Raw genomic sequence first — 17,312 nt, 5'->3', positions numbered from 1 at the left:
GAGTGGGAGAGACAGGCTTCCAGTTACAGAGAGAGTAAGTCACAGGAATAAAAGGCACAGTGTAGGGAATACAGTCAATGATTTATAGTAGCATTGTATGGTGACAGATGGGAGCTACACTTGTGAGCATAACATAGCATAACAGAGAAGTTGAATTACTGTGTTGCACACGTGAAACTAATGTGACACTGTATGTCATTTATACTCAAAAAATTTTTTTATTTTAATTTTATTATGTTCATCACCATACATTACATCATTAGTGTTTGATGCAGTGTTCCATGATTCATTGTTTTCCGTATAACACCCAATGCTCCATGCGGTATGTGCCCTCTTTAATACCCATCACCAGGCTAACCCATTCCCCCAGCCCCCTCCCCTCTAGAACCCTGTTTGTTTCTCACAGTCCATAGTCTCTCATGGTTCTTCTCGCCCTCCAATTTCCCCCCCTTCATTTAAAGATTTAGGTGTTTTTTTTTTAACAAGCTTTAGTTCACTTTATTTTTCTTGTATAAAACTAGGTGGTGGCTGCAGCTGGAGCCTGGGTCCTCTGCACAGAGACTCTGGTGTGGGTCTTCACAAGATGGTCAGTGAATTCCTGATCTGGAGACTTGGTGAACACCGTCTCCTTCCAGAGGTCAGGGGTGAGATAGCTGTAAGTCTTGGAGATGGCATCAAAAGTAGCCTTAGCGAAGTTCCCCAGCGTGGCAGTGCAGCCTCTGGCTGAAGTGTAGCAGTCGTCGATACCGGCCATCATCAGTAGCTTCTTGGGCACAGGGCCTGAAACAATGCCAGTGCCTCTGGGGGCGGGGATGAGACGCACCAGCACAGAGCCACAGCGGCCAGTCACCTTGCATGGGACAGTGTGAGGCTTGCCGATCTTGTTCCCCCAGTAGCCTCGCCTCACGGGGACGATGGAAAGCTTAGCCAGGATGATGGCCCCACGGATGGCAGTGGCGACCTCCTTGGAGCACTTGACACCCAGGCCGACGTGTCCGTTGTAATCTCCGATGGCAACAAACGCCTTGAACCTGGTCCGCTGGCCAGCACGGCATGATGTTCAGAACCTCATCCTTGAGGGATGCTCCCAGAAAGAAATCAATGATCTCAGATTCCTTGATAGGCAGAGAGAAAGGATAGATCTCCTCTAGGGACTTGATCTTCATGTCCTTGACCAGGCGGCCCAGCTTGGTGACGAGGATCCACTCCTTGTCCTCGGTCTTGCCTCCACGAGCTCCGCGGCCTCGACCCCTGCCCCGACCACGGCCGCGACCGCGGCACTGGATGCCGCTGCCGAAGCCTCCGCGGAAGCCGCCGCGGCCTTCCATTCCGGGGCCCCCGGGCCCTCTCGCAGCCCCGGCGTCATCCGCCATTTGGTGTTCTCTCGGAGAAGGAGCAAAGATTTAGGTTTTTGAAAGACATTGAAAGGAAAATTGAAGAGTGGGAAAGTTACAATATTCTACCTAGGTTTTTATTTCTTTAGTTATAGCCTAATAATGAAGGACCATGTGACATAGAAAAATAATTTATAATAATTTATAAGGCTGGGGTTTAACATCTTCCTCTTCCATTTACTAGATGTGTGGGTTTTGGTCAGATGCTTTAACTTCTCTGTCAGAAGGGGACTATAATTCTTATTCATTTCACAGAATTGTTATGTAAGTCAAATGAAATTAAATTTGTGAAAGTGTCTTTGTAAACAACAAAATTTATTATGGAAGTAAATAATTAGTTTTTATTATACTAAAAAATTGACTAAAAAAGCCTTGTACTCAAAGTGTGGTCCATGGGCCGGCAATGTCAACATTACTTTAGCGTTTGTGTGAAATGCAGATCCCACTCCAGACCTGTTGACTTTGCATTCTAGCAAGATCCCTAAGTGATTTCTGTGCTTAATCCAGTCCTCAACCCACTGCAATCCGATCTTCCCCTCTTTCTCTTTTTGTCATACTACTAAATGTTCTTACTGAGGCACCAGTGACTTTTTATCCAATGCACAGCATTTGAAACCAATGTGCATTTGAATAAGACTTAGAAAAAAGATATAAAGTTAAAAAAGAAAAGAATATAACAACCAAAATTGGGTAATAGAGGGCAGGGGGGTGGTCAGAGGAGATAGATTTTCATTTTCACTCATAATGTGGAGCCAATCATTTTCCTAAATATATAGAGAATGAATTTTGACTTTTTATGGTATTTTTCAAAAATTAGTAAATAAAAATGATAACTATTACCAATTCAACAGCAAAACCCTGTGGTGAAAAGACTAGGTTTTGAAGTCAGACTGAATTCCTGCTCACTTGCTAGCTTCGATAGCTTGAGCAATTTCATAGAATTTTCTAGTTCTCAGTTTTCTCTTTTGTAAAGTGAGATGATAATAATGTCTACTTCATAAGGTTGTGAAGAGTAAATGGCATAATGGATCTAAAATGCTTAACACTATATGCTCAATAAATGTAATTATTATTGTCCTTTAAAAAAAAAAGAGGAACCCACGCTTTCTTTCTGTGTTTGTTTTTGCCAGTTTGGAAGGAGCATGTTCACTGTTAGTTGGGGCCAGCAACACTGTCTTCCATTCAGGTGGGATCTATGACCTGATATGATCTTGCCCAGTCTTGACTACTCCTTTCTTTTCAAAATGCTTTTCTGTTTTGCCTGCATATTTTCACTTCTGATTTTTCTGCTATCTCTCGCTGCTCTTCTCATCTTTCTTTACCTAGCCATTAAATGTTGGGGTTTCTGTCCTTAGCTCTCTCTCTTCTCACTTGACACCCATGCCTCTCTTGGCAATGTCATCTACCCCCATGACTTCCTTCATCATCCATACATTTCAACAAATATTCATTAAGGCCGACACTGGTGCCAAGCATTCTGCTGGGCACTTGAGATGCAGACATGCATAATACACCCTCCTACCTTCAAGGAGACAGACAGGAAAACAGACAATTGCTCTTGAGTGTAGGTGCGATACAAACAGTGTGTGCTCTGGAACCACAAAGAAGATACAAATTTGTGGGGGTCTTGCAAGTCATTCTGGAGGAAATGTTAAGATTCTCTAGATTTAGACTTTTTTCCTCCTTGAATGTTTTGCAGGCATTTTATACTCAACGTATTTGTAAACTGTCTACTGTAACAGTCAGGATAGGGTGTGCTATACTGTGTAACAAAAGTAATCCTATAATAATAATGGTTTAAGAACAACAAAGGTAATTTCTCACTCATGCTGCAAGTCCTTTGTGAATGGCCTGGGGGCTAAGCTCACTGAGGTCATTCAGGGACTAAACTGATGAATCAGCCATCATCTTGCACCTATGCAGTTATTGTGCCAGAAAAAAAGAAAAAGGGCACTAGAGATTCTTCTTTTTGTTTTCTAAGTGTATGATATGGTATTATTATCTATAATCACCAGCTGTACATTAGATCCCCAGAACTTATTCATCTTATAACTGGAAGTTTGTACCCTTTGACCAATGTCAAAAATGTCCAGAGACAGAGAATGAGGCCAGAGAATGTAACACACACATGTGTCTTAGTAGAATGCGAGAGAACTGAAACTATTTGTTGAGTAGCACCAATGACTACCACTTCTACCTTAGTTGGGGGTCCCTTCCTATACACAGTAATTCAAACCAGAAACCTAGAAGGGACTGACTCTGACTCTGACTCTGACTCTTTCCCTTATCACTCACAATTTTGCCTCTGAAAGCTCTCTTCCAAATGTTACCTTTGTCTTCATTGCTTTTGCCTTGGGTCAGGCCATACTCTTTTCTCACTGGGACTATTGCAGTAGCCTTATTATCCTCTAGACTTGACCCCTTTCCAGCATCACCCTGCTGCCAGAGTGATCATTCCAATTTGCCACCCTATTTAAGATCCTTCAAAAGTTCTTCATCACAAGAACAATTCCAAGATTTTAACAGGAACTACTCTTCACAATGTGGCTGCTCTTCCTTTTGCCTTTCCTCCTGCCAGTGCCCCGTGTGCTAGCTGTGTTTAATGACCTGCTGCTGGGCTTTGCATATCTTTCCCCCTTTGTTCTATCTAGAAAGTTCTCCATTCCCTATTACCACACCTCCTTCTTCCCCACAAATGCTTTGCTCAAAACTACACAATCCTTAACTATATTTTAAGATTTCTATTGAGGATCATTCTCCCCTAAGAAACCTTTCCTGACTTTCTCAAATGGAATGACATCTATTTCCCTACTTTCTGTCACCAGATTGCCTTATGCATATCATTCTCAGAGCCCTTGTATCATGGCTTGTATTTTTAGACTACATGCCTGTTTCCCTCAACTAATCTATAAACATCTTGACGATAAGAAGCTCTTACTAAATGTTGTGTTTTCAGCAGGGAGTAAATACAAAGTTCCTGGCACATAGAAAATGCCAAGTAAATGTGTTACCACAGGGCTAGAGATGTAAAGATAAGGAATTACTTTTAAACTCATATCATAGGAATTTAGTTTTTTTACATGCATTTGATGGTTGATTTTTTCCAACTTGTATAATTTGTTCAAAGTGAGAAGAGTGTGTGGGTGCATGTGTATGTGTGTGTGTCATGTCCCAGCTCAATTCTTGGGTAGGTTAAATAACTCTTGAAAGCTTTGTTTTCCTTCTCTCTGAAACTCTGTAGAGAAGAGTTGATGATAGCATCTGTTTCAAAAGATTGTTGGAAGGCTAACTCAGTAGATGCTATAGTGACTATGTTAGTTTCCTATTACTGATACAACAAATCGATAACTTGGTAGCTTAAAATGATATAAATATATTACCTTCGAGTTATGGAGGGCAGAAGTCCAAATGGCACTGGGCTAAAATTAAGATGTTGGCAGGACTGTATTCCTTCTGGAGGCTCTAGGAGACAGTCAGTGTCCCATCTTTTCCAACTTCTGGAGGTTTCCTGCATTTCTTGGCTTGTGGCCTCTTTCCATATTCAAATGAGCAATGGTCCATTGAGTCCTTATGCTGCATGGCTCTGATGCATACCCCCTCACCTCCCTCTTCTGCTTATAAAAACCCCACAACCACCTCGCGCTCACCTGAATAATCCAGGGTAGTTTCCCTCTCTCAAATCCCTTAACTAACTCATATCTGCAACATCCCTTTTGCCATTTAAGGTGTGTAAGGTAGCATATTCCTGGGTTCTGGGACTTAGGATGTGGACATCTCTGGAGGGAACATTAATTTTGCCTACCACGGTGCTCAATCCATTCGTTACAAGTGACCAGTACATTTTAGCTATTATTATTGGAATTATAGGCTATTTCTTAAACAGACGTTGTTAAACAGAGCTGTGTTCCAGAGCTGAAATACTTTTGAGCCATACAACCTTGATTAGTGTGGCCTTGTATTAACTTGACATGAAAGAGCCCCACTTCATTCACTCCAAAAGTAGGTTAAGTTGATTCACTTTTGAACATTTCCTTAGCCATTTTTATTATGTGGGATGCATTTATAGTAAATGGAAATTGATATTTATTTAAAAGTACCTTAGGGCGCCTGGGTGGCTCAGTTGGTTAAGTAACTGCCTTCGGCTCAGGTCATGATCCTGGAGTCCCGGGATCGAGTCCCACATCGGGTTCCCTGCTCAGCAGGGAGTCTGCTTCTCCCTCTGACCCTCTTCCCTCTCGTGCTCTCTATCTCTCATTCTCTCTCAAATAAATAAATAAAATCTTTAAAAAAAAATAAAAGTACCTTAGTAGCCCTAAGGAAGGCAGTTTTATTTTCATGACTATCATTGTGTAGTAATGACTAACAGTTATTGAGAATTTACTATGTGCCAGGAACTGTTCCAAATATGTGTGTGTGTGTGTGTGTGTGTGTGTGTGTGTGTGTGTGTGTACAGAGAGAGAGAGAGAAAGACTAATTTGATCCTAATGACCAGTCCCATGAGGGGAGGGCCTTTTATTTTCCTTATTTTATGGCAGTTGAGAGTTTACCCAAAGTTTCAGGGCTGGGATTTAAATCCAGGTGGTCAGGGTGTAAGGCCTGTACTTTTAGCCACAGCACTGTAAAAATAGGAATGTAAAAAGGATGGGGAAAAATGGGAAGAATGAACCCTCCACTTTGGGCTAATAACTCTCAGCATTTTTATAGCTCATCATGGTATAGCTTGAGGATATTTAGTCTTACTGAGTTCTAATTTTTGTACTTTTTAAAAAATGCATAATAGATGACCAACTATGAGTTGAGAGTTGGTCGATTTTCAGAGATGCTTGAAAATAAATTGTCTAATGAGTTCAGACTTTTGGATAGGTCCTTAGGTTTGTTCCCTCCCCCTCACTGTCGGTTGGGTTGGTCAGTCTGTCTCTTAAAATTGCACGCTAGGAACATTAACCACGGCAGCTACCATACATCATGTATTACCTTTGCCTTTTTATCTATTCTGCCAACCTGCTTTGATATGTAGAGTTTAAGAGCAAGGAAGCTGAATTATTTTAGAAAGTTGTTATCCAAGTCACTGTTTCCTAAGAAAGTCTGTGTTTCCAAGGACCTCTTAGAGTAAAGAGATGCTATTAACCCTTTTGCCACTGTGGTTAGATGAAAAAGATAAAAGAAAGATTATTGATATGGCTAATCATTACAAACAAAATGTTAAGAACAACTGTTGAACAATTTCATATGGAAGGGAACTCCTTTTAAGTGAGTTATTCAGGGATGTAACTGTGAAGAGTTGGACTTGCTAAAAGTATGTTGACAGAGCTGGATGCTGACTCAGAGGGTTAGCATAATAAGTAAATCACCTTTACGGGCTTTAAAAGTTCATTACGGCCACATTAGTGGAATTAACATGTTATTGTGAAAGGCCATTTATGTCAAAATAAGTAACAATGAGAGCAACTAATAAATGTATGAAAATAAAATTATAGCTAATCGATTCATACATTCTTCTGTATGAAGGAAATACATATTATACATATTATACAGTCATCAAGTCTATCACATTTAATATGACTTTAATATTGACTCAGAATCACACAGACATTTTGGAGAGTATGTTACCTGCACCACATGGTCACAATTGAGCTTTTATGCTCCAGCGTTTTATTTAGAATCCTTCGGCAGATGAAACTGTTGACCTTAGTTAGCTAGAAAACAGCTGCTTTTCTATTTTGATTTGTAGTTAATGTTTTCCAAGTGTCAAGTACATGTAGAGACATTTTTTCCATAGACTGATATTAAACATTTTATTTATATTTCTTTTATTTTTAATGGTCTGTGGACTGTTTGGAAAAGTGAGAGCCAATGAGAGCATTCATTGTAAATTCCTTTAGAAAAAAAAAAACCTCCCCCGGATATTTCTATAATGAATCAATATCACATTTGTTTATTTTAGTGACATACTCAATTATAGTGCCATATTCTGGAACCAGTCCGTGTCTATTTTTACTAAGTTAAAAATACATGATCTCTTTCAAAGTTTTCGGGAGTTTCTGCCGAAGTCAAAGCTAGGTGATTTCCAGTATCTTAGGTTTGACTATTTTGTCATTGAATGAATATCTCGAGAAAGTGACCAACTGATAATTTGTTTAACGGCTATATCGTATTCATCGTATTATATTTATATTTTCTGGTCAAAGATGAAGGTAATTTAGTTCCTTCTCTGTTTTTCTAGAATTAGAGTTTTACTTTTGGGCAGTTTTTATGATATAGTCTTGGCAAATAGATGAGCCCTGTTATTTTTATTTATCTGTTACGCATAGGTCACTGAAATTTGGAAAATGTGGAGAAATATAAGGCTGAAGCTAAGCAGACACTATTGTCCTTTGGTGGCAGATATAGAGATATGAAGAGCTTGTGTCCTGGGTACTAAGTAGCATAAAATGATGGATGAAATTGAGAAACTGGGAAAGGAGAAAGGAAACACTGTAAGATTCACCACATTTCATTTATTTGTTGAGTCTCAGTGAGGTGGTATTGCCCTAAATTCTTTGGGCATGGGGACACCTAGATGGGAGACTCAGTTTCTCTACCTGAAGCTTTTGAGGAAGTAGTAGTTTCTTCACAGGGTTAGGTTACTCGTGGTAGAAGAGACGCTCTCTTGGTTGTCCCAGTGAAGTGGGTAGTTTTGCTAGCCACCATCTTTCTCTTTGTGTTTGCCTGGATAGAATGAAACTTGGGAAAGTCGCTCTAGAGTTTTCTTAATGGGTTTTTTAAAATAAATACTTCTAGTAATGTATCGAAATATCCTTTTTTTTGGTCTTTCAGGAACATTAAAAAAAGCCTATTTTAAAGCAAATGGGAGTGAACCTTTGGTCACTGATGGTGAAGTTCAAGTGTCTGATATTATTCTTACAAATACAATTTGTAACAAGAGCACTGTGACATCTACTACACATCCCAATCAACACATTCCAGCCTGGACCACGGATGCTTCTCCCCCAGGGGACCAAAATCACAAGAACACAAGTAAGTCTGAGGATGCTGAATACTTGTGCCCTTTAATGTCTGTGGAACCCATGGGTGGGTTTTTAAGTGTGGCAACCAGTACTCTTAATTCACAATCACTTACTGGTCACACAGGCAAAGCTCTACTCACTTACCCGGCAAACTTAACGGAGAGTTCTATTCCTTAACATGAAATGCCATCAGCTCAGCTATCCAGATAGGGAAAAGGGTAAGTAATGAAAATGTATCAACGTCATTTAACATTTCTGAGGCATACTGCTTGCCCCAGTACAATGGTATTGATTTTATGGTGGTTCACTTCTGAAATTTTGTGTTTCTGGTTTGAAGTTTTAAGTTACTTATTTTGAGATGGTTAAATGAGTAAGTAAGTGAAGTTACTTATTTTGTTATTGGTGCCTTGTGGGAAGGATCTCAATTCTATGATAGAATGTCAATGATTTAATGGGAACTATCCTCCCATTTGCTTTTGAGGTGCTCATGTGTTCTTTTTACCTTTTTCCCTCTTCTCCCTCTTTTATTAGCTGTGCTATTTATTGTACATGTTGGTGACTGACAATCACACCTTGAGAAAAATGGTGTGTGTGAAACTCTGCTCAAGGACAAATGGAGGAATCTGTCAGCTATTCCAGAACAAGAGCTGGAAGAGAGAGAGAGTGGACAGCGAGTGTGGAGAGGGACCCGTTAGATGGTGGCAGGCGATAGGCTCTGGAATGTGATTCTATTCTTCAATATCCCTCAGATTTTTAGTAAAGGCACTAAGCTTCCAGGATTCTGGTGGGATGGAGTTGTGGGTAACATGTCCAAGAACATCGGCTCTGATCCAGTTAGTGCTGGCAAAACATAATCAGAGTACAGTCACTGTAAGAACTTTCTCTGCAGTGGTCTTAATTCTTATTTTCTTTTTTTCTAAAGATTTTATTTGAGAGAGAGAGAGAAAGAGAGAGAGAGAGCACAAGTGGGGGGAAGGGCAGACGGACAAGCAGACTCCGTGCTGAGTGCAGAACCCCACGTGGGGCTCGATCCCAGGACCCTGGGATCATGACCTGAGCCGAAGTCAGATGCTTAACGACTGAGCCACCCAAGCACCCCTTAATTCTTATTTTCTACTTCCTAAAACAAGATTGTGTGATTCAAAATTGTACAAAGCCCATCCATTCATGGTCATTTTCTTGTTTGTTCCTCCCTCTTTCATGAAAACCCACAAAGGGAAATCACAGCCTAGGTCTAGGACAGAGTATTGATTTTCATTCTGAGCCAGGAAGGGAAGGATTAAGCTAAATTGTAGCTATCATAGCATATGTTTGCCAGTGTCTGAAGAAAAGCAGAATTATTCTGTTGCTTTAGCCCCAAAGAGACAGACTGTTTGGATTCCATTATTTCACACAGCACCCACGTATTAACTATTTCTTATGCTTGGTGTTCATCAGTGATAAACACAGATCCGTGTTTATTACCTGATAATAATAACTGCAAACCCAAATTATGCCCAGTGAAATTTGTTTTCCTCATGAATTTGATTTTGAAGTTTTTAAGATTTTATTCATGTTTTAAGCACTTCATTATTCTTTTTTTTATTCTGCTTTTATTACTTAACAGTTGATGTAAGAGAACTTCCCCCATATTATTAACATACTTTGTAAACATTGTTTCTAAAGTTTATTGGTTATTCTATGGTTTTGTCATATGTTTAGTTTTTCTTACCATTCTCCTATTGCTCAACTTTTTTTTTTACCCCAGTTTTACTTTCTTAAGGACTGTGTTTTTCATTGCAAGTGCAGAAGTCGTTTAAGCAAAAACTCCGTCCTGTTAATGTGGTTGCAATTACAGCAATTGTTATTTTCTTTTGCTAAGTGGATTTGTCTCTATTTTGAAAGTTTTGTCATTTGTTAAGATTCAAGTAGAGGTGGCAGGCACATACTCTGAAGAGTAAAGAAACATATGGTATTTGTTACTCAATTTGGAAGCTTGGATGGAAGTCTGTTTGACTCGTTTTCTCTTCCTATGCCTTGAACATTGCTTGAGACTATGAATGTAATTTGATGTGTAAAGGAAATCCAGGTGAAATTAGAATGGTTAAATGGAGAAAGGTCAAAACCTTTGAATATATGTCGTTCCATGTTGTTAATGTACTTTACGGTTAATGTTGAGCTTTACTGTCTGTCTGACCACCTAGACCCTCAATAGACTGTCGGTATTAACTAAAATTATTCATTGCAAAGGATTTGATAATTTTTCATACATTTCGGTAATACTGCTAGCCTGTGATTATGGAGCTTTTGGTTGTTTTGAGGGCATATTTAAATACTTTCTCTGTGGTCCTTATATGTAATTAACTGATGAGGTGTGCAGGACAGACAATGTATACCATTTCAAGTAATGGAATTGAGGCTTAGAGAAATTAAGTTGACATATCCAGTATCACTTGTCTAGTAGTTGGTAGGCATTAAATTGGGATTCCAATCTTGGGACTCCTAGACCACTGCTCTTTCGAGTATTTCATGCTTCCTCATTTAATTTTATTGCATTCTTTGCTGTTGCAGAGCAAATTTAAGCTCGAGGAGAGTAATTTGTTCATTGCACTATAAAGTATTTATTGAATGAATAAAGAAACGAACTACAGTCCTTTCAAAATTTTAATATCTGATTTATCACTTTTCATTAACAATATCTAATCATACTTCTGCACTTGATATTTAACCAGTTTTACTTAAAGCATCATTTAATGCCTTGTATCAGTACTAACACCTAACAGAGGATTTGCTTTTATAATTTTTAAAAAATTATTATCTAATTGAAATGTCATTTTAAATTCCTGGCATATGTGAAGTCTATTTAAGTCCACTTCAGTCCAAAAATACAGTGGCCAGACATTCTGTTCTACCCAAATATCCTGGGTAGGAAACCAAGGAGAGAACTCCGGGCAAAGGTACATGGAAGTAGCCTTTCCTTAAGACCTTTCCGCCTGGTGGTCCTCAATATCAAGCCAAAGCATAGAATACTATAGTTTGTAAACTCTTAATCAGAATACCCACCCCCCAATTACACTGTGTGGTGGAGCTTTGTAAATGTAAAACAGGTTTTATGTGACATCTGTTACTTTTGGATTTTCATTAGCTGCATTTTGAAACCCAGTTGTAATATGGAAAGGGAAAGCTTGCATATTATATTTCAGCAAGGGATTTTTCTAGGTTGCATTTTGTATTTTCACTTTTTTGTTTTCACCTTTCTCCTTATATATTTTTATAAATATTTAAACATAAATTGAATTCTAAGGAAAGGAAAAAACTCTTTGGCCAACCAAGAGGTTTTGGGTTGAAAATAATATGGTGCACAATGAAGTAACCTAGAGACTCTGATCAGGAATTAAAGTGAGAAAAGAGTGGGATAATGTGCTAGAAGCTTCAGGTGTTCTGTTATCATGCTCTTTGATAACCAGCTCCGTAATCATCTGTATCAGATGAAAAGGCATCATGCCTCTCATTCACTTTTTTAAAAAAGATTTGTTAGCACTGATAACTTTGTACCAAAAGTGCCCTAATCACATGCTAAAAATTTGCTGAGTGTACATGGAACACTACATCAAAAACTAACGTAATGTATGGGTGATTAACATAACATAATAAAAAAAATTGCTGAGTGTAGAAAACTTACACACCAGTCAAAAACCCTAAAGTTATTCTTTCTTCCTAGTTTTCTGTTTGTAACATGGTGTTTCTACTAGCTTGAAAGTAAGCTCTGCCAAGAGTATGAAGCTAAGGGGATCAGAGTCTTGAAGTTTTGCCTGGATTACTATTCATCAGGCAACTCTACAAAGGGGGATTTTGGGGAGAGGGAGTCTAATTAGAGTCTAATTAGACATCTGAAATCACATTAAGTCTTTCTCCTTTTTCCCTGACATTTTCTAACCTTATCAACAATAGAACACTGGATGTCTTCATTATATTTTTCATAGACAATAAAAATTCTATGTATGGGTCCCTTGGGGTCTTTGGATTATGATTAAGAATACATACTCCAGATGAAAAGAGTATTTTTTTAAATTTTTTTAAGATTTTATTTATTTATTTGAGAGAGAGAGAATGAGAGACAGAGAGCACGAGAGGGAAGAGGGTCAGAGGAAGAAGCAGACTCCCCGCTGAGCAGGGAGCCCGATGTGGGACTCGATCCTGGAACTCCAGGATCATGACCTGAGCCGAAGGCAGTCGCTTAACCAACTGAGCCACCCAGGTGCCCGAAAAGAGTATTTTTTTGATACCTGGAAGAGTCTAAGGCCTGTTTAAACTGCTTCATTAGGAATTTGCTACTCCAAAATTTACTCTAGTCATGACCCTGGACACTATTGCTTATGTGCTCTGCTAACCATCAGTGTTAGACACCAATGTTCAAGTCCAGTTGGTTGCCCTCTTCTGTATATTAAATCATATTCTTCAGGCTTGAAGAATAGTTATGAGATTCAGAAATGGGCTTCTGGCTAGAATCAACATCTAAGCAAGAACCAAGTGAAACATTTAGATAATTGTTGCATGTTTTTCTGGTTAGCACGGTAGCATTCTAGTAAAGACCTGCACAATACTTGGGAAAGAGAGAAAGGAATTTCAAATGTAGTAATGGATTCTCTTCCCCCCGCCTTTCCTTTCTCTTTATTTCATCTTTAGATGACTGTCCTTGGGAAGTACTGGGTTCTCTTCCTGAGAAAGCAAACTCAATCACTTGCAGAGGTAGGCTTTTGAAAGGGGTAATGGATTGCTCACTGGTTCACTCTCCATTGACTACAGTCCCAGTCTTCCCTTCTCAAAGATCTCTGGGTAAGACTTCCTGACCTTCTTTCCAAAACGAATCCTGCAATATTCCACAGGTGACATGTTCCCCCAAAGGCATTGTGCCTATAACACATTACTGTAGCAAATGAGAGTCAGAGTTAAATAGTTGTGTCAAAGGCTTGTGGTTCAAAATTTTCCTCTCCAGAATCATTTATCACAGTTTCCTCTTCAGGAAGAACAGCCCAATATCCTTGATCAGTATAGAGAAAAAAGAAAAGAAAAGAAAAGAAAACAATAGCATGGTGATACTACATTGCAAACACAGTCCTGATCCAATTCAAGGATAAAAATGATCTTTTAAAAGCCAAATTCTTAGATAAAAGTTAAAAAAAAAAAAAAACAACCTGTGTAATTTACTCTACTCTCCGGTTCTGAAAGAAAGTTGGCATTGTGTATATTCTTTTGCCTGATTCATTCAATTTGCTGTCTTAGGTTTTTGGTCTCTGTACAATTCTGTGTTGAAAGCAAAAAAACTATCATGGGAATCTGTTTGCTGTTACTTGTGCCTTTGGAGAATATGACTTTTCACTTCCTTGTAGTTGAAATGAATATGATAATGAATTTTGTAAGCCAAAAGCTTTGCATCAATTTACATTTGATGCAAACCCCTCCTTGTCTTTTATTGTTAACATATTTTATTCTTATATTTTGCTCCTCTGCATCATTAACCTAATATTTGCATGTGGTGTTTGAATTGATAAAATTTACAGTATTTGTTTATAATTATGTTAATTGGTATAAACTCATTCTGATGTTTATGTGCTCCTCCAAGCTTTGCCAGACATCTCAATTTCTGAGAGTTTAGGATATTTTGGGAAGCACCATTTATTCATCATCAGCTGTTTATTGATGCCAAGCTCTGGGGTTTGGCTGTGTACTGTAAAAGTGGATCAAGGAGAGGCATCCCGTCCCTAAGTAGCCACTGTCTAGTAACTGCCTTGAGACATAAACAAACTGAAAAATTCTATAAGAGAGGGTCAGGGACAGAGGAAAACATGATCTATTTCAATTCTTCTTATTTCTTTAAAAGATAAAATTGCTAGTTCATACCATATTTAAGCTATAATAAATACATCGTTTTTCCAAACAATAAAGTTTTATTTATAACTATAAAAGTTAATTTTAGTTTAAAGGTTTGACCTGGATTTTTCATTTTTAATGAGATTATACTGTATCACTATTAAATTTAAAAATTTAGTTATAATATAATTACCTTAGATAATTTGAACTGACCCTGTAGTTTTCAATTTTATGGGAAGGCCAACCTTGCTTTTATAGATACTGTTGAGAATTTTATCACCTCAGGAAGTGGGAGGTCTGGAATCATACAATTCCCTCCTTGAAATTTCTTTCCAATCTTTCACTGTTTATTAAGTAACCAACTCACAGAGTTTGTTTCTGCTTTGGTTATATGTTTAGAAATGTGTACTGGACAAAGGGTATGCATTTTAAGAAACAGATTTGTGATAACTTGGTGGCTATTAAACCATCGTGTGTTACCATATTATGTATCGTTTAAGGTCAACAGAAATTTTTAAAAATAAATAATATGAGAGGGTTGCCATGGGAAAGAAATGAATTAACTTTTTGCTTGTTTCAGAGTTTGGGGATTGGCCAAGTGGCCATGTTATAGCCAATCATGAGAGACAGTGAAGCAAGTAATGTGTGGGGACACATCACGCACTGTCAGTGTTAAGGTGCGGACCCGTCACCCCTTCCTTATTTCATATTTCTCCCTTTGGGAATGGGATGTCTATCCTCTGCCTGTCCCACCATTGTATTTTGGAAACCCATAACTTGTCAGGTTTCACAGTTTCACAACTGGAGAGGAATTTTGCCTCAGGATGAATTGTGCTTTGGTCTCACCCACATCTGATTTAGATAATATTTAGGTAAGACTCTGGACTTGAGACTTTGGAGTTGATGCTGGAATGACTTAAGACTTTGGGGCTTTGGGGATAGAATAAATATATTTTGCATATAAGGACATGAATTTTGGGGGGCCAAGGGTGGAATATTATGGATTGAATGTTTTTATCCCTCTAGAACTCATATGCTAAAGCTTTGACACCCAATGTGATGGTATTTGGAGATGGGGACTTCGGGAAGTAATGAGAGCTAGAGGAGATCATGAGGTGGGACCATCATGATGGGATTAAGTGTCCTTCCTTATAAGAGGAGACACCAGAAAACTTGCTCTTTCCATGCTTATACAAAAAAGAGGTCATGTGAGCACACAGCGAGCACAGAGTGAGAAGACATCCTCTGTAACCCAAGGGAAGAGCTTTCCTCAGAAACCCACCATGCCATCACTTTCATCTTAGACTTCCAGCTCCAGAACTGGGAGAAAATAAATTTTTGTTCTTTAAGCCACCCAGTCTATAGTATTCTGTGATGGCAGCCTGGGTAGACTAATACAAATCTCACATTTAATGCAAAGCTATTAAATAAAATGTTAGCAACCAAATCTATTAACACCAAAAATTATATTGCATTTTAACACAATAGGCCTTATTGTGGAAATACAAGGATGGCTTAATATTAGACACTTCATTCATAAGTCTCCTAATTTAATTAATAAAGTAGATTTCTTTTATTGATCATCTCAATTGCTGAAGCAAAAGCATGTGTTAAAATTTGACACCAAACAGGGAAGAAAATGTCTTTAATCCAATAAGGAGTATCTCTCAAAAACCTGGATGCTTTGACATTATTTGTAATTCCAGAAGAATGAAAATATTCTAACTGTCCGTTAGGAGGGAACTGTTAAAAAAAAAAACATGGTATAGCCAAGCAATAGTGTAAGATACATCTGGGAAGATAATGAGGTAGATCTCTATGCACTGATATATATAGTGATCTCTAGACTAAATCATGAATCAATAAATCAAGGTGCCAAACAATGTATAAAACATGCCACCTTTTGGGTGATAAGTTGGAAAGGGGAAATATATTTGTTTACTTATGTTAAAAAATAAACAGAGGAAAGATACACCAAAAACTAATAAAAATGTTTTTTTATTGGTGAAGAAGAACACGAAGGAAGTGACCCGGAGGCCAATAAGACATCTTTAAATGTACCTTTCATGTAGTTTTAATTAAGAATCAGGTAAATGACTCATTTAATAAACAATAAACAATTACACCAGTGGAAAAAAATTCATTAAAAATTGAAAACAAGGCAATAAATTATCTAACTGTATATCAAGTTAGTGACTTGACCATCCAAAATAAAAGAATTATCTCCACTGAACTTAGAATATTTTGACTGTGCATCACTAATGTACTCTAAGCACCGAAAGAATTGCCAAGAAGGTTTAAACTCAACAAGTAGTCTTTTTTTCCTCCCAGCTTTATTGAGGAAAAATTGACAAACATTTGCATATATTTAAAGTGTAAAATGTGGTGATTTGATATACACATGCATTTTGACATGATTGCCAAGATCAAGGTAATTAACATATCCATCACTTCATGTAGTTAACTCTGTGTGTGTGTGGTGAGAACACTTTTACTCTCAGCAAATTTCAAGTCTTTCATACAGTATTGTTAACTATAGTCACCCTGCCATATGTTAGTTAGATCCTCTGAACTTATTCATCTGTAACTGAAAATTTGTACCCTTTGATCTACAACCTCTTATTTCCCCTCAGCTCCTAGCAACCACTACTCTATTCTCTGTTTCTGTGAAGTCCTTTTTTTTTTTAATATTCCATATATAAATGATACTGTATGGTATTTGTCTCTCTCTGGGTTTATCCATGTTATTGCTATCGACAGGATTTCTTTTTAGGACCAAATAATATCCCGTTACATGTTCTTTATCCATTCATCTTTCAATGGACACTTATGTTGTTCCACATCTTGGGTGTTGTAACTTGTGCTGCAATGAACATGGGGTGCACATATCTTTTCAAATTGGCATTTTCGTTTTCTTCAGATAAAAAAGAAATGCCACTTTCCCAGATGTGGAATTGCTGGGTGTTATGGTATTTCTATTTTTAATTTTGGTGGAATCTCCACACTGTTTTTTATAGTGACCACACCGATTTACATTCCCATCAACACCGTACAAGGCTTC

At 38.0% G+C, this 17,312-nt stretch overlaps 1 protein-coding gene and 1 pseudogene across 8 annotated transcripts in view; one reads left to right on the top strand and one right to left on the bottom strand.

Annotated features, from left to right (window-relative positions):
* The window catches only part of CORIN (corin, serine peptidase), a 239,852-nt gene that overhangs the window by 47,279 nt on the left and 175,261 nt on the right, over nt 1-17,312 (top strand). For 7 of the 8 annotated variants that reach the window (XM_073891620.1, XM_025887485.2, XM_073891619.1 and 4 more), the window contains one exon: nt 8,211-8,411. In XM_073891620.1, coding sequence (XP_073747721.1) covers nt 8,211-8,411 — 201 coding nt within the window. Of the gene's footprint in view, nt 1-8,210; nt 8,412-13,066; nt 13,130-17,312 lie in introns of all 8 variants that reach the window. The other variant, XM_073891625.1, reaches the window with a different exon arrangement.
* Nucleotides 503-1,373, bottom strand: LOC112835850 (small ribosomal subunit protein uS5 pseudogene; annotated as a pseudogene).

Source organism: Callorhinus ursinus, unplaced genomic scaffold (assembly GCF_003265705.2).
Source record: "Callorhinus ursinus isolate GAN/ISIS: 27379988/994484 unplaced genomic scaffold, GSC_fseal_2.0 scaffold4, whole genome shotgun sequence".
Lineage (NCBI taxonomy): Eukaryota > Metazoa > Chordata > Mammalia > Carnivora > Otariidae > Callorhinus > Callorhinus ursinus.
Note: the sequence above shows the minus strand (reverse complement) of the source record. Positions and strands in the feature narration are given on the sequence as shown.